The 14,257-nt window shown below is 36.5% G+C and overlaps 1 protein-coding gene and 1 long non-coding RNA gene across 2 annotated transcripts in view; one reads left to right on the top strand and one right to left on the bottom strand.

Annotated features, from left to right (window-relative positions):
- Positions 1-6,503: 6,503 nt before the first annotated feature.
- The window catches only part of LOC103131788 (uncharacterized), a 12,737-nt gene continuing 4,983 nt past the window's right edge, over positions 6,504-14,257 (bottom strand). Inside the window, exons 3-4 of the mRNA XM_016666907.1 lie at positions 7,483-7,845; positions 6,504-7,204 (exon numbers count right to left, since the gene is read on the bottom strand). Coding sequence (XP_016522393.1) covers positions 7,053-7,204; positions 7,483-7,845 — 515 coding nt within the window. The 3' untranslated portion in view covers positions 6,504-7,052. The remainder of the gene's footprint in view (positions 7,205-7,482; positions 7,846-14,257) is intronic.
- LOC103131787 (uncharacterized) lies at positions 12,334-13,042 on the top strand. Its single transcript, XR_001660744.1, has 2 exons — positions 12,334-12,390; positions 12,468-13,042. It is a non-coding gene; the product is annotated as an uncharacterized LOC103131787 (long non-coding RNA).

Below are 14,257 nucleotides of genomic sequence, written 5' to 3'. Positions count from 1 at the left end.
TGACCAGATTTTACTCTGAGGATCAAAATGTAGTGGAAAAAACTTAACTTTAACATTTCAACAGAGAAAAATTGAACACAAAGGACTTTAAGCCACCAACTTTCCCGTTGAAGTTGAGATCTTGCACTTACTAACTTTATAAGTAGAGATGTTAGAATTGCTTTGTTTTAGCCATTTGTTTTGTTTTTGTTTGTTTGTTTTGTCTTTTAAACCAAAAATAAGTCAGTTTCATGCACTAAATGGGATCAATAACGGCTCAGTATTTTACTTACATCAGGTAAAATATGGAACCAGACACCGACTCCCTGAATAAGCTACCTCAGTGACTTATTGGGATAAAATATTTTAAAATTTGTGTGTGTAGTCACGTTTTTGTTTGGACTTTGTTTGTTTTTACTGTTAATGTGATGAACTACCTGAAATCCTTCTTCTGCAGGAACTTTATGTGACCAAGTTTCCTGAAACAGACACTTTGTCTCAAAATGAATTACCTCAATGTCTTTGTTGTAGCTATTTTATACGAATGTAAAGCATTTGACTGAAGAAAGTCATTAAGTTCTTTGGTCTGATTTAAAGTATCTCCAGTTATTTGAGCTTCCTTTGGCCAGAAGACTAAAATAGTTCCCATTATATCATATTTGTAACTGAAAGCTAAAGTTTTATATTGTGCCTTAAATGTGTAAAGGTGGTTATTGACAGCAATCTCTGTCTATATAAGCGAACCGTTTCCCCCTAGTGGCCAGTCAGTAGCAGAATCAGTGAACAAATGAAGCTTATTCTCAAAATTGAACACAGATAGAGAAATAGATCTAATAGTCGTGTTGGTGAAGTGAAAGAGCTGCTCTCTGTGGCTTTATAGGAAAGAAAGATTTAAAGAAAGTATTAATTAACCAGGCTGCCTGGTTTTGAAGCAGTAAATGGGATGGGCCAAATCCCAAACTCCAAGTTCAGTTTTTCCTTTGAGTAAAAGACAAAAAACCCAGAAAGCAGCCAGTATTTTTTCTGATAGAGGTGAGGTGAAGGTGCCTGTGTCAAAGAACATGAGGCTCAAATGAGTTTATATGCAGAACATCCCATCATTTCTAGTCCTCCTTGTTTATAATCTGTATCTTACTGAACTGATGAATGAACCAGAGATGTTACAGTTTCTGTTAACATTATGTTGAATTTACCAAAGATCAAACCTTTGTTTTTTTTCTTAGAGTTTTCAGTTTCAGAAAGAAAATCCAAAATAACTTGAGAAAGTTTGTTAAAATACCAAAGGATAAAAGTAATTTTATGTGTATTTTTATAGATTATTTTTTAGTTAGAACCTGATGGATAAGAGAATCTATAACATATCAAAAATATGTAACAGATGATCTACTGTATGTTCATCTTCAAATCAGCTGACAGTAACATTATCTTGATGTTTATCATATTTTATATCCATTTTTAGTTTTATGTTTAATCTCCAAGAGGCAGTTTTAACACGAAACCAGCAGCTTTCAGCCTGAAGCCTCCAGGAGAAAATGACATATTTGTCTCATGGAATAATAACATTGAATTATGATTTTAACTCATAATATGTTGAGTGTTTTCAGGTTCAATGTGCAGATTTAGTAACGGTCCTAGAAACTCTGTACTGTTTTCATTTCCAGTCCAAAGTGTTTGGATTAACTTGTCGATTACAAAGTGCCTTCCTTTGTGCAGCTCTCCTGCTCTGATATACTTGAGTCTGAAACTTGTTGCAATAAACAACAGGTGCTGGAAAATACTGTATCCCCCATTGTTGAAAAAGGGGTGCAGGTTGGATCCCCCAACCCCCACTGTTTTTTTTTGTTTGTTTGTTTTTTTTTTCTGCCGATTTGAAGGGTAGCTCTTTGACTCGGCGGGAAATTTTATGTTTTTGTAATGTTTTTGATTGTTTATTCAATGTTGCATGTGTTTTTGTGTTTAATGATGTAAAACACTTTGAAATGCCTTGCTGCTGAAATATGCTATACAAATCAAATTAGATTATATTTTTGAAAACATCAAGTGTTAAAAAGCTCAGTTGAAACAGCATTAAGGTCATTATGGAATGAAAACTGATGTGATAAATTTTACTAATGTGAATAAAATATTTCTCTTTGTTAATTGTCTTAAATTAAGTATCTTTAATGATCTAAAAGAAAAGAAATAACTTGTAAATCAACCAGCTCATTTAGGTTTGCTCACATGGAGCCATGTTGGTTCTTATTGCCATGGTAACGGTGTTTTTTCTCATTTTGTTCTCATTTCTGTGGTCACTCCAGGTAAAACCTGTTTTCAGTGATTTACATTCAGTTTTTGAAGATCGAAGTTTGAAAAATGCTTCAAGAGTTTCTGTCCAACTAGTTTTAGCTTTTGTTCATTTCTGTTTAGTGAAAATATTTTCACTAATGTATTTTTATTCCCGTTCTTTCATACATTCATTTATTTGTTTATTTCTTTCTTTAAAAATCATCTTTTATCCCTCCGGTACCTTCAGAGAATAAGATCCAACAATCTAAGATCAGCTACGTTTTCTGACCTTTTGTTGTTTTTCTGATGCTGCTGTTTCTTTTATTTCCTCTGTTTTTGACCTGTATCTGTTTGTTAGAAATAAATCATTTAAAACATAAAGAAGAGTTGGTTTTATTGAAAACTATTTCATGTTGTTTCCTGCCTGATTATTTTACATGTAAAGTGAAGTGAAGATCACTGAGTGAAGCATCAGGATGAAGCTGCTGATCAACTGATCAGATCAATATTTAATAATCAGAAATAAACACATTTCATTAAAGGAAACATTTTAAATCTGTGTTTTTACATCAGAACTGAATAAAGACAGAAAGGAGAAAAACTAACTTTGACTGCTGAGCAGCTTTTAGTCAGAGCTTAGAGCGCCACCATGTGGACAAAACGAGCTTCTAAGTTGTGATTTTCACATGTTTTAGGTTCAGATGCAGAGTTTAGAAACTGACTTTGTTCCTTTGAGCAAATTAAACTTTAGAACAAATAAACTGGAAAAGATCAGATTCTGTTTACTGATTCTGACATTTTCTACCATTTATATCTGATTAAACAATAAATGTGTTTATGTGCAGATTATTGTTGCCCAAACTGAGGCTCAGGTTCAGTTTATGGTCCATGAAATGATTTTGTTTGGCTCTTTATTAAATGATGGTTTAAATCTGCTGCAGTAACTCGAATATTAGATTATTTTACAGATTTTCACTGAAAACTAGAATAAAATAAAACTGAGAAAAGATGAAACTGAACTGGATTAAATAACTTTAGAGTTTTGATTGATTTTCTTAAAATAACCTGAGTCGAAATAACTTTTATAATTGAAGTTTATTTTCATGATTAAATTTTTAAAAATGCCAGAGAAAAATCGAAACCATAAGACCTAAAACATTTTATGTTGTCTTATTTAGAGTGTTTTGGCATTTATTTACAACTATTAATAAATACATTTATTGCAACATCTATTAAAAGACGAGAATAAAAAACTGAAAAAGGGGGGGGAGCAGCAAATTTCAGTGGAATGTTTAAACAAAACTTAAATCATTTTTAAAATCAAACCTGACAGAAATATTTCTACATTATTCCTTTAACCAATAATAGACTTTTAATAAATAAAGTTTCATGTTTTTATTTCATTTTTAGCCTTTTATATTAGTTTTCAGAGTCCAGCTCTTGTTTCTCTCAGAAACTCAACATCTGAGTTCAAACAGATTTCCACTTTAGTTTGGTTTTAAAAAATATGACACTGATATAAAACATAAATAATGACAGTAAGAGTTAAAAGTCCCGGTGAAACATGAACACCGATTCTTCCTCGACTGTCTGGTTGTAGATTCTCAGTCGGAGGTTGAAGCTGATCAGCAGCTGCTGGAGAGAAAAGGAGAAACTTCAGTTCAGACCTGGAATCAGATGGATGTCAGCAAGAAACAGAAGCAGGACGACAGATTTTACCAGAAACGTTGAGTCGACATCTTCCAGAGTTGAATCCATCTTCAGTTTTCACGTCACACAGATACAGACCAGAGTCTTCAGTCCTCAGTCTGGACACATGGAGTCTGATTCGTCCTTCTCTGAGGACGTCTTTGTCCATTTGAACTCGTCCTGAAAACTGTGGATGCTGAGACTTTGAATTCTCAACTCCATTATTTACTTCGATCAGGACTAAATCTGTCAGGTCACAGATGATCTTTATGTATTTGTAGGATCCCTGAGTCCTGGTGGTGAAGGTCCACTCCAGAGTGATGCTGTGGTTCTCCTCTGCCTCATAGCTGCTCTGGGTCACATTCACTACAAATGTTGCTGCTGAGGAGACAGAGAGGGAAAGAGAGGAGCAGACACACTGAGAACTGGAACATGGGAGTCTTTCAGCTCCATCTAGAGAGCTTTCTGTCACAAAGACAAGATGGAGACTGACCACAGAGACATGAGCTGAGGATGAGGAGCAGCAGGGAGATCATCTTCATCCTGAGAGAGGAAGAGGAGGAGGAGAGGCAGCAGGACATCAGGAACAACATCACTAACAATATCAAATAAAGTTTACCAAGTCAATCATTGTAACAACATCAATGAAGAAATAATATTTCTGTCTAAAGACATCAGGACTAATTTTAAATGTCCTTTTATTTCTAAAGTTGCTGTTAAAACTTTCCTGAAATCTGCTGCTTGTTTTTATGCACTTTCCTACTTAAAGTGTAAATGTTGAATGTTCATAGTTGTAAATAATGCCAACATTTTGTAAATATGATGTGAATATAAATAGATTCCTTCATTCATTGGTTTAGGGTTTTTCTGATATATTTTTATATAATCATGGAAATAAATATTTTCACTTCTAAATCTGAGTTTTAATTCTTCACATTTTCTTAAAATTGTACAATAGATTCATCCAGGCCAGTTTAGAGTTTCTAAAGTTTAATTTGCTCAAAGGAACAAAGTCAGTTTCAGTGATTTAACCTCTGCAGCTGAACCTGAAACATGTGAAGAGACACAATCTGCCTGGAAACGAGGAAAACTCTGAGATCAGAGGAGAATCACTGAGTGGAAACGAGTCTGGATGGAAAAAAGTCTTTATGCCATCAGTTTGGAGCAAATGTCAGAGTTTCTGATTCTTTAGTTGTTTATCCTGAACATCTTTACTGAACGTCTCTGATGATTCAGTCACATTTAATCACAGGCTGACCTGAACATCCAACATTTATTAACTCTTTAATTCCTCATCCTGGATCCAGATGTTGAAGCTGAAGCTGCTTTGATTGGAGGAGAAATCATCAGAAGAAGAAGACGGAGGATATAAAGTTTGATGTGAAGCTGTAGAGAAACACAGAGGAAGAGGAGGAGCTGCTGAGCTCAGGTGGAGGCTGAATAAAATCTGGAGACATTTTAGAAACAAACATCAATCAGATGTTTATAATCCACCAGATGAACCGCCTTCATCCTTCAGCTTCTTTGTTATCAACAGGATCTGAAACGTCCTGTTTCAACTTAGAAGCTGAAATGTGTGTTTTGTCCACATGGTGGCGCTCTAAGCTCTGACTAAAAGCTGCTCAGCAGTGAAAGTTTGTTTTTCTCCTTTCTGTCTTTATTCAGTTCTGATGTGAAAACAGATTTAAAATGTTTCCTTTAATGAAATGAGTTTATTTCTGGTTATTAAATATTGATCTGATCAGTTGATCAGCAGCTTCATCCTGATGCTTCACTCAGTGATCTTCACTTTACATGAAACAGAATCAGGAAACAACATGAAATAGTTTAGTAACTTTTCTGGTTTTAATAGATTTTTTTAGTGCATTAATTGAGGATCTTTTATCAGATTCTATGTTTCTACTTCCTGTTTATTTATTTAACTTTACAGATAAAGATCCAACTGAGAGAAAAGTTTGAAAAACAGAAAACAAAGAGCAACAAGCAAAAGTTTAATTTTTTATTAGCTCAGCAACAAAATATCAATATACAGAAATTAAATTATTATTGAAAATAGTTTAAATGTTGATGTGATCAGTAATTCGACAATCCCATTAGGACTGAAGACACAAACTTACGGAAATAAATTCTAAACCTGAGAAAAACAAAGTTTATATTGTCTGGAAGGAATAAATTACAATTTAATGTGGAAATTATAACTGAAAATAAACATATATAGTATATTCTTGGTGTAATCTTAAACCACAAAATCTCATATAAACTATATAATATTTACTGCAGTTCTTGGAAAAATAAGACATATTTTAGATCTGAAATTCCTGCATATTCTGTATTTATTCTACTTTGCATAGATCTGGGAATAAAAGCTACAAAAATACTCTGCAGCCGATAATCACACTTCAGAAAAAGCAATAAGAATACAATAAGATTGAAAACACTTTTTACAAAATTGTGTGCAACAAAATTTCCTTTAGAAATAAACCCAAAAGATAATGTTCAGACATGATCTACTACGCAAAAATATTCAAGGATAATTCGATTCGCAGAAAGAGAAAGAGGGCACAATGTTAGGATATAACAACATTTTATACAGATATAACTATTTTAAACAGTTATAGATTAAATAAAAAAACAAAAATAATATATCATAGTCTTAGATTTTATGTATACCCATAAATGTTTTAATTCGATGGTATGTTTAAAAGTAAAAACAGTGTAGACTTCTCATTCTTTTTGTACAAATTAAAGTATTAAAATTATTAATTCTTAAGCTGCAAAACCTTTTTTGTGCATAAATGTTTAATAAATGTGTTCCTGCTTCTTTAAACTGATTTGTTCAAAACACAGAAATTCACTTTCTCTGCATCAAGATATCAACTGTAACAGCTGCAGAAACCAAACTGAGGTCAACTGGATCAGTGACCCCAACCTGGTCCTCAAAGTCCTGCAGCTTTAGGACATAAATGATCCAGTGATTAAAACTCCTGCAGAACCTGATGGGCTGCAGAGGAAATAATACAATTATTACAATCATTAGAGCTGAAGGTCATTTTAAATCATGGAGGACGTTGGACCCTGAGGATGAAGGTTGGGGATCTGAACTGGATCAACCACAACCCTCACTGTGGGTCTGGTGATCTGTTCATCTTCTGCTTCATTAGATAAAGACGAAGAACCAACCCAGTAACCAGTGGAACCATCAGAACGGCTCCAACAATCAGTCCAACATGTTTGTTTCTGCTTCCATCTTCTTTTCTTCCCTCCTTGTTTTCTGTCAAACAGAATCAGAGCTGAAGGTCAGAATCCATTTCTCTTCATCTGCTGCTCTCAGACCAGCTGCTTCTGCAGCAGCTTTAGAAACACAAACATCTGGGCTGACAGCTTCACTGCAGAACCAGAACCACATCTGGCCTTAAAGGGATATTCCCCCTAGATTAGCCACAGAGACTCTGGAGACATTTTACCTTTAAGAAGATTCACTGATTGAACATTAAACCACTTTATGCAGCTTCCTTCTTTCACTGGAACATAGAAACCATGAAAACTCACCAGTAGGAGGCGCCACGTCCAGGAAGACGGTCCAGATGGGGTCAGAGGTCAAAGTGCGTCTCTTCCTGCCGGTTGCTTCTCTCTGGAAAACCCGACACTCGTATGTTCCCGTGTCGTTGGTCGTCACGTTGCTCAGAAGCAAAGACACGTCTCCGTCCTCCATCCGTCTGTCCTGCAGCTCCACCCGCTTCCTAAAAGATGGATGCTGGTTCTCTGGGTCCGGCTGCTCGTCTCTGAACAGGAGGACATATTCTGGTTCCAGGTCCGGTCGGGTCCACTTCACAAACACAGCAGGTTTGTTGTTGGGGAGTCGGCATGGCAGAGAGACGATCTGTCCAGGAACAGCTGAGATGTTTTTATGGACTACAGAGAAACAGAGCAGAAAGGTCAGAGGTCAGAGTGACCCGGTCCACTTCCAGGAGCAGAGACCAAGGAGAGACACTGGACTCTGACCTGGACTGGATCAATGGATCTAACAAGGATTATTGGTGATTTATTGATAAATGTGTTTTATTCAGTTGCTTTAAGGTTTAATCATCTTAATATTTTTATACGTTCTAATATTGGTAAAGATTTCTTTAGAAAATCTTTCTATTCATATTCAGAGTGAGATGCTGAGAGTTAATCTGCTTTTGGTTCTCAGTTTATCAGCAGGAGATCCTTCCTACAACATCTGAGGAGCAGCTAAGAAAAAAACCCCAATCCTGACAAACAGGCTGGTCTGAGACCAGTAAGAAACCAGTAAAAAATCACCTCTAAAATGAGCAGGTAGTGCAGAGACTTTGGTTTCTTATGGAAGCAAATCCAATCAGAATCTTATTTTAGTCATCAGATGACACTTTAAAGTAACACACTTCCACTTGAACTCATAACGCTATGCAGATAGGAAACCACAGGGAGGAAACGCGCGGCTGAATTCTCAGAATGAAGTGGAAGACCAAAAAAGAGCCAATCACAGTTACTGAAAGAAAGTTTGTGGGTTTCTCAAAAACGTTTGTTGTGGTTTGAAGACAGCAGGTGAATCTTCAGTTCTAGTTTAACTTTCTTCAAATGTTTTACAGTCTTCATGTTTTCATTATTTCAGCAACGTTTTCATTACCATCAACTTCCTCAGCCCAGTAATCTGTTTTCTCTCTTCTCTCAGTGGTGAGGAATCTGTCAGCAGTTTGACTTTTATTCTACATCTTATTCTACTTTTGATCAACTCTGGTTAATAATCTGACAAAAACTGAACTTAATGATGTTAAAGAGAGATTTTTTAATGCACATGTCATGTTAGACCTTAACTTTATGAATAAATGTTTTCTTCATGACCATAAAACTATATTTTGTTCCTATTAATACAACAAAGATTTCAAACATCTTAGAGATTAAAAGCTGATCAAAGGAAATCCTTATTTCTTAAAAGGAAAAAAAAACTACTAATGAGTCAAAGCCTCATTTGGATGCAAACTTCAATTTTGTCCACTGGACAAAAAACTGAAGAAATAAAAATGAGTGAACTATGTTCAAATCATTTGGAATGGTTTCTTACTATGCAGTGGAAATTAAGCACAAAAATCTTCAAAATATCTCTATCATTAAAAAATCTTGTTTTGATCAACTGGAGTCACATAGTAACTATAATCTCTGTTAGATTTGTCCTGAAAAGACAGTAAAGACTCAACTGTACCTGTCAGTGAAAAACATCCAGAAAGAAAAGAAAGAAAGATCAAAAACTGAAGAACAGCCATGAAGACGGAGGATCAGCCCGGCTGACAGGAGTTTACTGACACATTAGTGTCAGTAGACACTGTAGTCAGTGCACACCACCCCTCCCCTCCCGTAGTCCGCACTGACATCAGTGCGCCGGCGTGGTAGCACCACGGAAGACGCAGCGGCGGTAGCCCCGAAGGTAGGCACGAAAGGCGTCATCTGGTACTATGGCAAGCCGTTTTAACATAAATTCGGTTTTGTCTGACTATCCGTAATGGGCTCTTTGCACCTCAGCTTCCGCGTTCGGGGTAAAGCGGCTCGATTGTTTCCGATCCAATACAAATATCATTTACATTAGGTGCTTGCAGTGCTTGGCCAAGGTTTGTACATCGATCCGAAGCCCCAACAAGTCAGCTGGAGAAAGGTTTTAAGATGTTCGCCTCGTTATACATTCACTGACACGAAGGTGAGTTTTACTTAAACTTTGTGGCTAACGTTAACCTTAGCTTATGCTAGTAGGCAATATTCTCGGACATTGTTCTTGTAAAATGTGCTATTTAAGTATCTAAACATTCTAACGGACAATGTTTTTACCTAATTTTCAAGTATATTATGTGTGTTTATTGTCGTTAGTGTCACAGACTAACGGGGAGGTTACGGTTCAGGCTTTTTACTTCCGAAGCCTGACGGAGCTCAACAAGCCTCATAGCTTGACAGTAGCGCAGCTCTGGTGTCAGAGATCTGGTTCAGCTGTTCAGGTTCAAAGTTGCTGCTTTTAGAAAAATATGACCGTGTTGCTTCATGTCTCCATGTTATTTCGTTTTATTACCTTTGCATGTTTCTTGTGAAGAGCTCAGATAGGACGGTGTTTACAGCAGTATGTACAGGCGGATCAGTCGCTCGGCTGTCTGGCTCTGGTCTGCTCTCTGGTTCCCATAAACTCTTTCAGGCTGAATATAGAAGTGATTCCATGGAAATAACTCAGGGAGGCTCCTTTATTTACCATACGTATCTCCGGTAGTTTTAGGCTGATCCGGAGTGAAGTGAAGGCTGCAAACTTTGCTGTGCGGCGTTAGCTGGTAGCGACAGATATTTACAAGCCATCTTCTTAATTCAGGATCGCTTGGAAATTAACGAAAACTTAAAAGCCCATTATATTAGGAAGACAACAATGTTAATAGTATTGTTTTTTTGCATCTGAAATACGACTTAGTCTTTTCTACCAGTCATGGTAACTCAAAGCGGAAAAAAGTGAGCCGCATTAGCTCCTGGAGATGTGACGTCAACGCCTTAGGTGCAAAGAGCCCATTACATTAAAGATATCTAAAACTACATTTTGACTATCCGGAATTGTAATTTAGGATATCTACATTTACATTCTGATTAGTAAGAATAATAATTTGAGATATCTTTAATTATATTTTGACGAGTCAAAATTCCTTCAAAATATCTCAAATATAGTCAAAATTAAATTTTTAGATGTCTGAATTAAGATTGACATGAAGCCCCTTTGTGGTGTCCAAACAGTTGCCTGCAGAATTGTATGTTTCCTGCACAAAATTGTCAGTAAATGCCACAAATTATAAAGAGCTTGAACAATGTTGGAAATGCGGAGATGGCAGAACTTCATAAACTAAAAGACTGCTTCTGACATCTGCAAAGAATTTCCTTTTTATTCATTTCCAACGAACCAAATGCACTTAAAACAGCTTTGAAAAGCTAAAATTGCTGTTGTCAAAGAATTTTCAACATGAAAGTGGCTCATTTTCAAACATCTTTTTTCATTTTCTCTATTTTTCATTGTTTTATTAAACTTTCAAATTGCTACGTAAGTCAGGGACGTTTTGACTTGACAGAATACTAATTCAAGATATCAGCAATGTTATTCTGACTAGTCGGAATGTAAATTTAAGATCTTAAATAGAAAAACTGTGTAATTGAAGATATCTCTAATTTATTTAGAGATTTCTGAAAATGAATTTTGACTAGTGAGAATTACAATTCAAGATATCTTTAATAAAGTTTTGTATAGTAATTATTTGCTTTTAAGATATCTATAATTTAGTTTTCACTAGTCAAAACTAATTCTATCCAAAAATACATGTAAGACATCTTGAATTATGGAGTCATTAGAGATATTTTTAATAGACTTATGACTAGTCAAAACTAAAATCGAGATATCTGGAATTTACTTTATGACTTGGCATAAATTAACTGTAGATATCAGGAATGTGTATTTCAGATGGCCAGTAATTCATTTTAGATATCGTGAATTGAAATCTCCATATAAGTTGATGGTAAATCTGACGTCATTTCATCAAGTCAAATATAATTAGGGATATCCTAAATTACTAAAACATCTAGTCATAAAACAATTTGAGGTATCTGTAATGTAAGGGCGGTAAAGCCGAATTTATGTTAAAACGGCTTGCCATAAACTGTCATTTCCTGGTAGAAACTTTTTCTGCCTCTGAACCTTCGTGATACTTCAGGGTTGAAAGCTTATAATTTCAGAAACAGTTTCCTTATAAATTATAAACAAATTAAACATTTTCTGATTGTGAAATATGAAACACATTTCGTCGTTATAAACATATTGACACGTGAAGAATTTTAGGAAACTGCGTTGAATCTTCCTGCTTTAAAAGCTGTTACTGTTACATTAGCTGCCATAATAATATACATAATGACTGACTTTTATATTTCATTCATCTGTTGAAAGAAACGAAGCTGTGAACGTAAAAAGGACTGACGGTGTCGCCACAGCTGCGCTTTGCGCCTCCAAATGCGGAACCAGGACACGACGGTGGCAAAACGAACCTTGTCTGAGTTTTAGACGAATGAGGCAGATTGGAAAACCGCGTTTAATACTAATAATAGGAGACAGAAAACATTCAGGTACCAGAAGGTTCAGAAAGGAAAACAAGTTACAGAAGATCAAATGTTATTTTTACAGATACAACTGGGAAATACACAACTTTAGGATTCAATTGTGTGTTTATTCACAAGAAACGTGTACTTAAGTTAAATGTTTCATTCAAATAAAATATAAAATATAATAAATGTGGTGGGATGGCGTTCCACCCTCCCCCACTCTGTGTACCGGGTGCAGCAGGAAGCGCACCATTTATTGGTGGGCGGGCCGTTGCAAGGTGCATGCTGCGGTCTGCGGCTACATGTCGGCTTGTGGGTTTGGTCGACTCGTCTGCGATCGTAAGTGCCAGTTTTGCTATCCGTGGCTGGGATCATGGTTGGTTTTTGGGTGCTACACTTATCGTGCGTTTCTGCAGTGTTGCTCTGATGGCGTTGCCGGCTGCAGCTGGTGGTTGCTGTGGCGGGCGGCTTCAATCTGGTCCTCACCTGCTGATCCGCTCCCTCCCGGGTTAGGCTGTTTCCACCCCTGGGTAAGCTACCTGCTGTTTAGCTTTTGATTTCTTTTATCTGGATCCACCATTAATGGGTTTTCTGTTTCAGGCAACTGATTGTGTGTGGAGCTGCAGCGCTTTGGACTCTCTGCTGTCTTGTCTTGTTTGGGCCGCTCTCAACTAAGCTTGTTGCTGTGTGGGCGGGGCATTACTCTTCTGGCCTTTTCCAAGGGCATTTGGAACTGGATGACGACAAAGATTTGTTCCATTGTTTGAAGTGTTTTCTTTTACCGTTTGTATTTGTTTGTATTTACTAATTTGTGTTTATTTTCTTTTGCATTGCATGTTTTTATTTCTTTTGGAATAATTGCTTCTGTCCGTCCTTTACCTTATGCGTTCCTTTGTTCCAGGGACTGAATAGTAGGCCTGAAGCCTCGTTTTTAAAAAGAAATGTTTTAAAGAAATTGTCTAATAAAATATTGTGCACTGCTAAGTCTGTATTCGGGTGCGTCTTGTTACTTTTTAAAAAAAGATCTCCACCTGCTGGTCACATAAACTTACTCGGATATTTTGTCTTCTTTAGGCGTCAACACTTTCTTGCTTCAACAACCTGATGTGTCCTTCGGGTTTTCCTCCATAACGTTGCTGCTGATCTTTTAAGGAACAGTTCAGGTCTAAATTAAAGATTTATCTTATTCTCTCTGTGCCTAGATAGACACGGTAAAGGTGTCAAAACGAAGACTGTTTGCTATTTTCACCACAATCTAGCATTATGTGTTCCAGCAGAGAGCTGCTGAAGCAACCTGCCTGGTTTCAGTTTCATATTTGTTTTGGTTGTGGAGGGAGAGGAGTTGAGAGTCAACACAGTCATATTGAAGAGCAGGGAGCACGGCATGACATCAGATCCAACATCACTCACAATACAAACTACAGTCTGACTTTTAGATTCATCAGATAGAAACTCCTGAACTTTGTAGCTAATTTCTATGATAATTAAAATCTGTTATGCAGAAGATAAAACAATGTATCACTGCCTCCTAGCGGCCGTAAATAAATACAGAAGCAGATCTCATGTACAGGTGCTGGTCAAAAAATTAGAATATTGTGATAAAGTTCATTATTTTCCATAATGTCATGATAAAAATTAAATTGTCATATATTTTAGATTCATTGCACACCAACTGAAATATTTCAGGTCTTTTATTGTTTTAATTTTGATGATTTTGGCAAACAGCTCATGAAAACCCAAAATCCCTGTCTCAAAAAATTAGAATATTATGCAATAAAAATAATCATCTGAATCAACAAAGTAACTCTAAACACCTGAAAAAGATTCCTGAGGCCTTTAAAAACTCCCAGCCTGGTTCATTACTCAAAGCCGCAATCATGGGTCAGACTGCTGACCTGACTGCTGTCCAGAAGGCCATCACTGACATCCTCAAGCAAGAGGGTGAGAAACAGACATTTCTGAACGAATCGGCTGTTTGCAGAGTGTTATATCAAGGCACTCTGCAAAGTGCCTACCAATTGTGTCCTACCAATTAGAGGGTTCCCTCAGTGGGAAGTCAGTAGGAAGGAAAAAGTGTGGCAGAAAACGCTACACAACGAGAAGAGGTGACCGGACCCTGAGGAAGATTGTGGAGAAGGGCCAGTTTCTGAATGTTCAATAAACGACAAAATTGTACTAATTATCTTGTTCGTCTGCGAGTATGTCA

The sequence above is a fragment of the Poecilia formosa genome, unplaced genomic scaffold, assembly GCF_000485575.1.
Source record: "Poecilia formosa unplaced genomic scaffold, Poecilia_formosa-5.1.2 Scaffold836, whole genome shotgun sequence".
Classification (NCBI taxonomy): Eukaryota; Metazoa; Chordata; class Actinopteri; order Cyprinodontiformes; family Poeciliidae; genus Poecilia; species Poecilia formosa.
The sequence above is the reverse complement of the archived record's forward strand: the minus strand, read 5'-3'. Positions and strand labels throughout refer to the sequence as shown.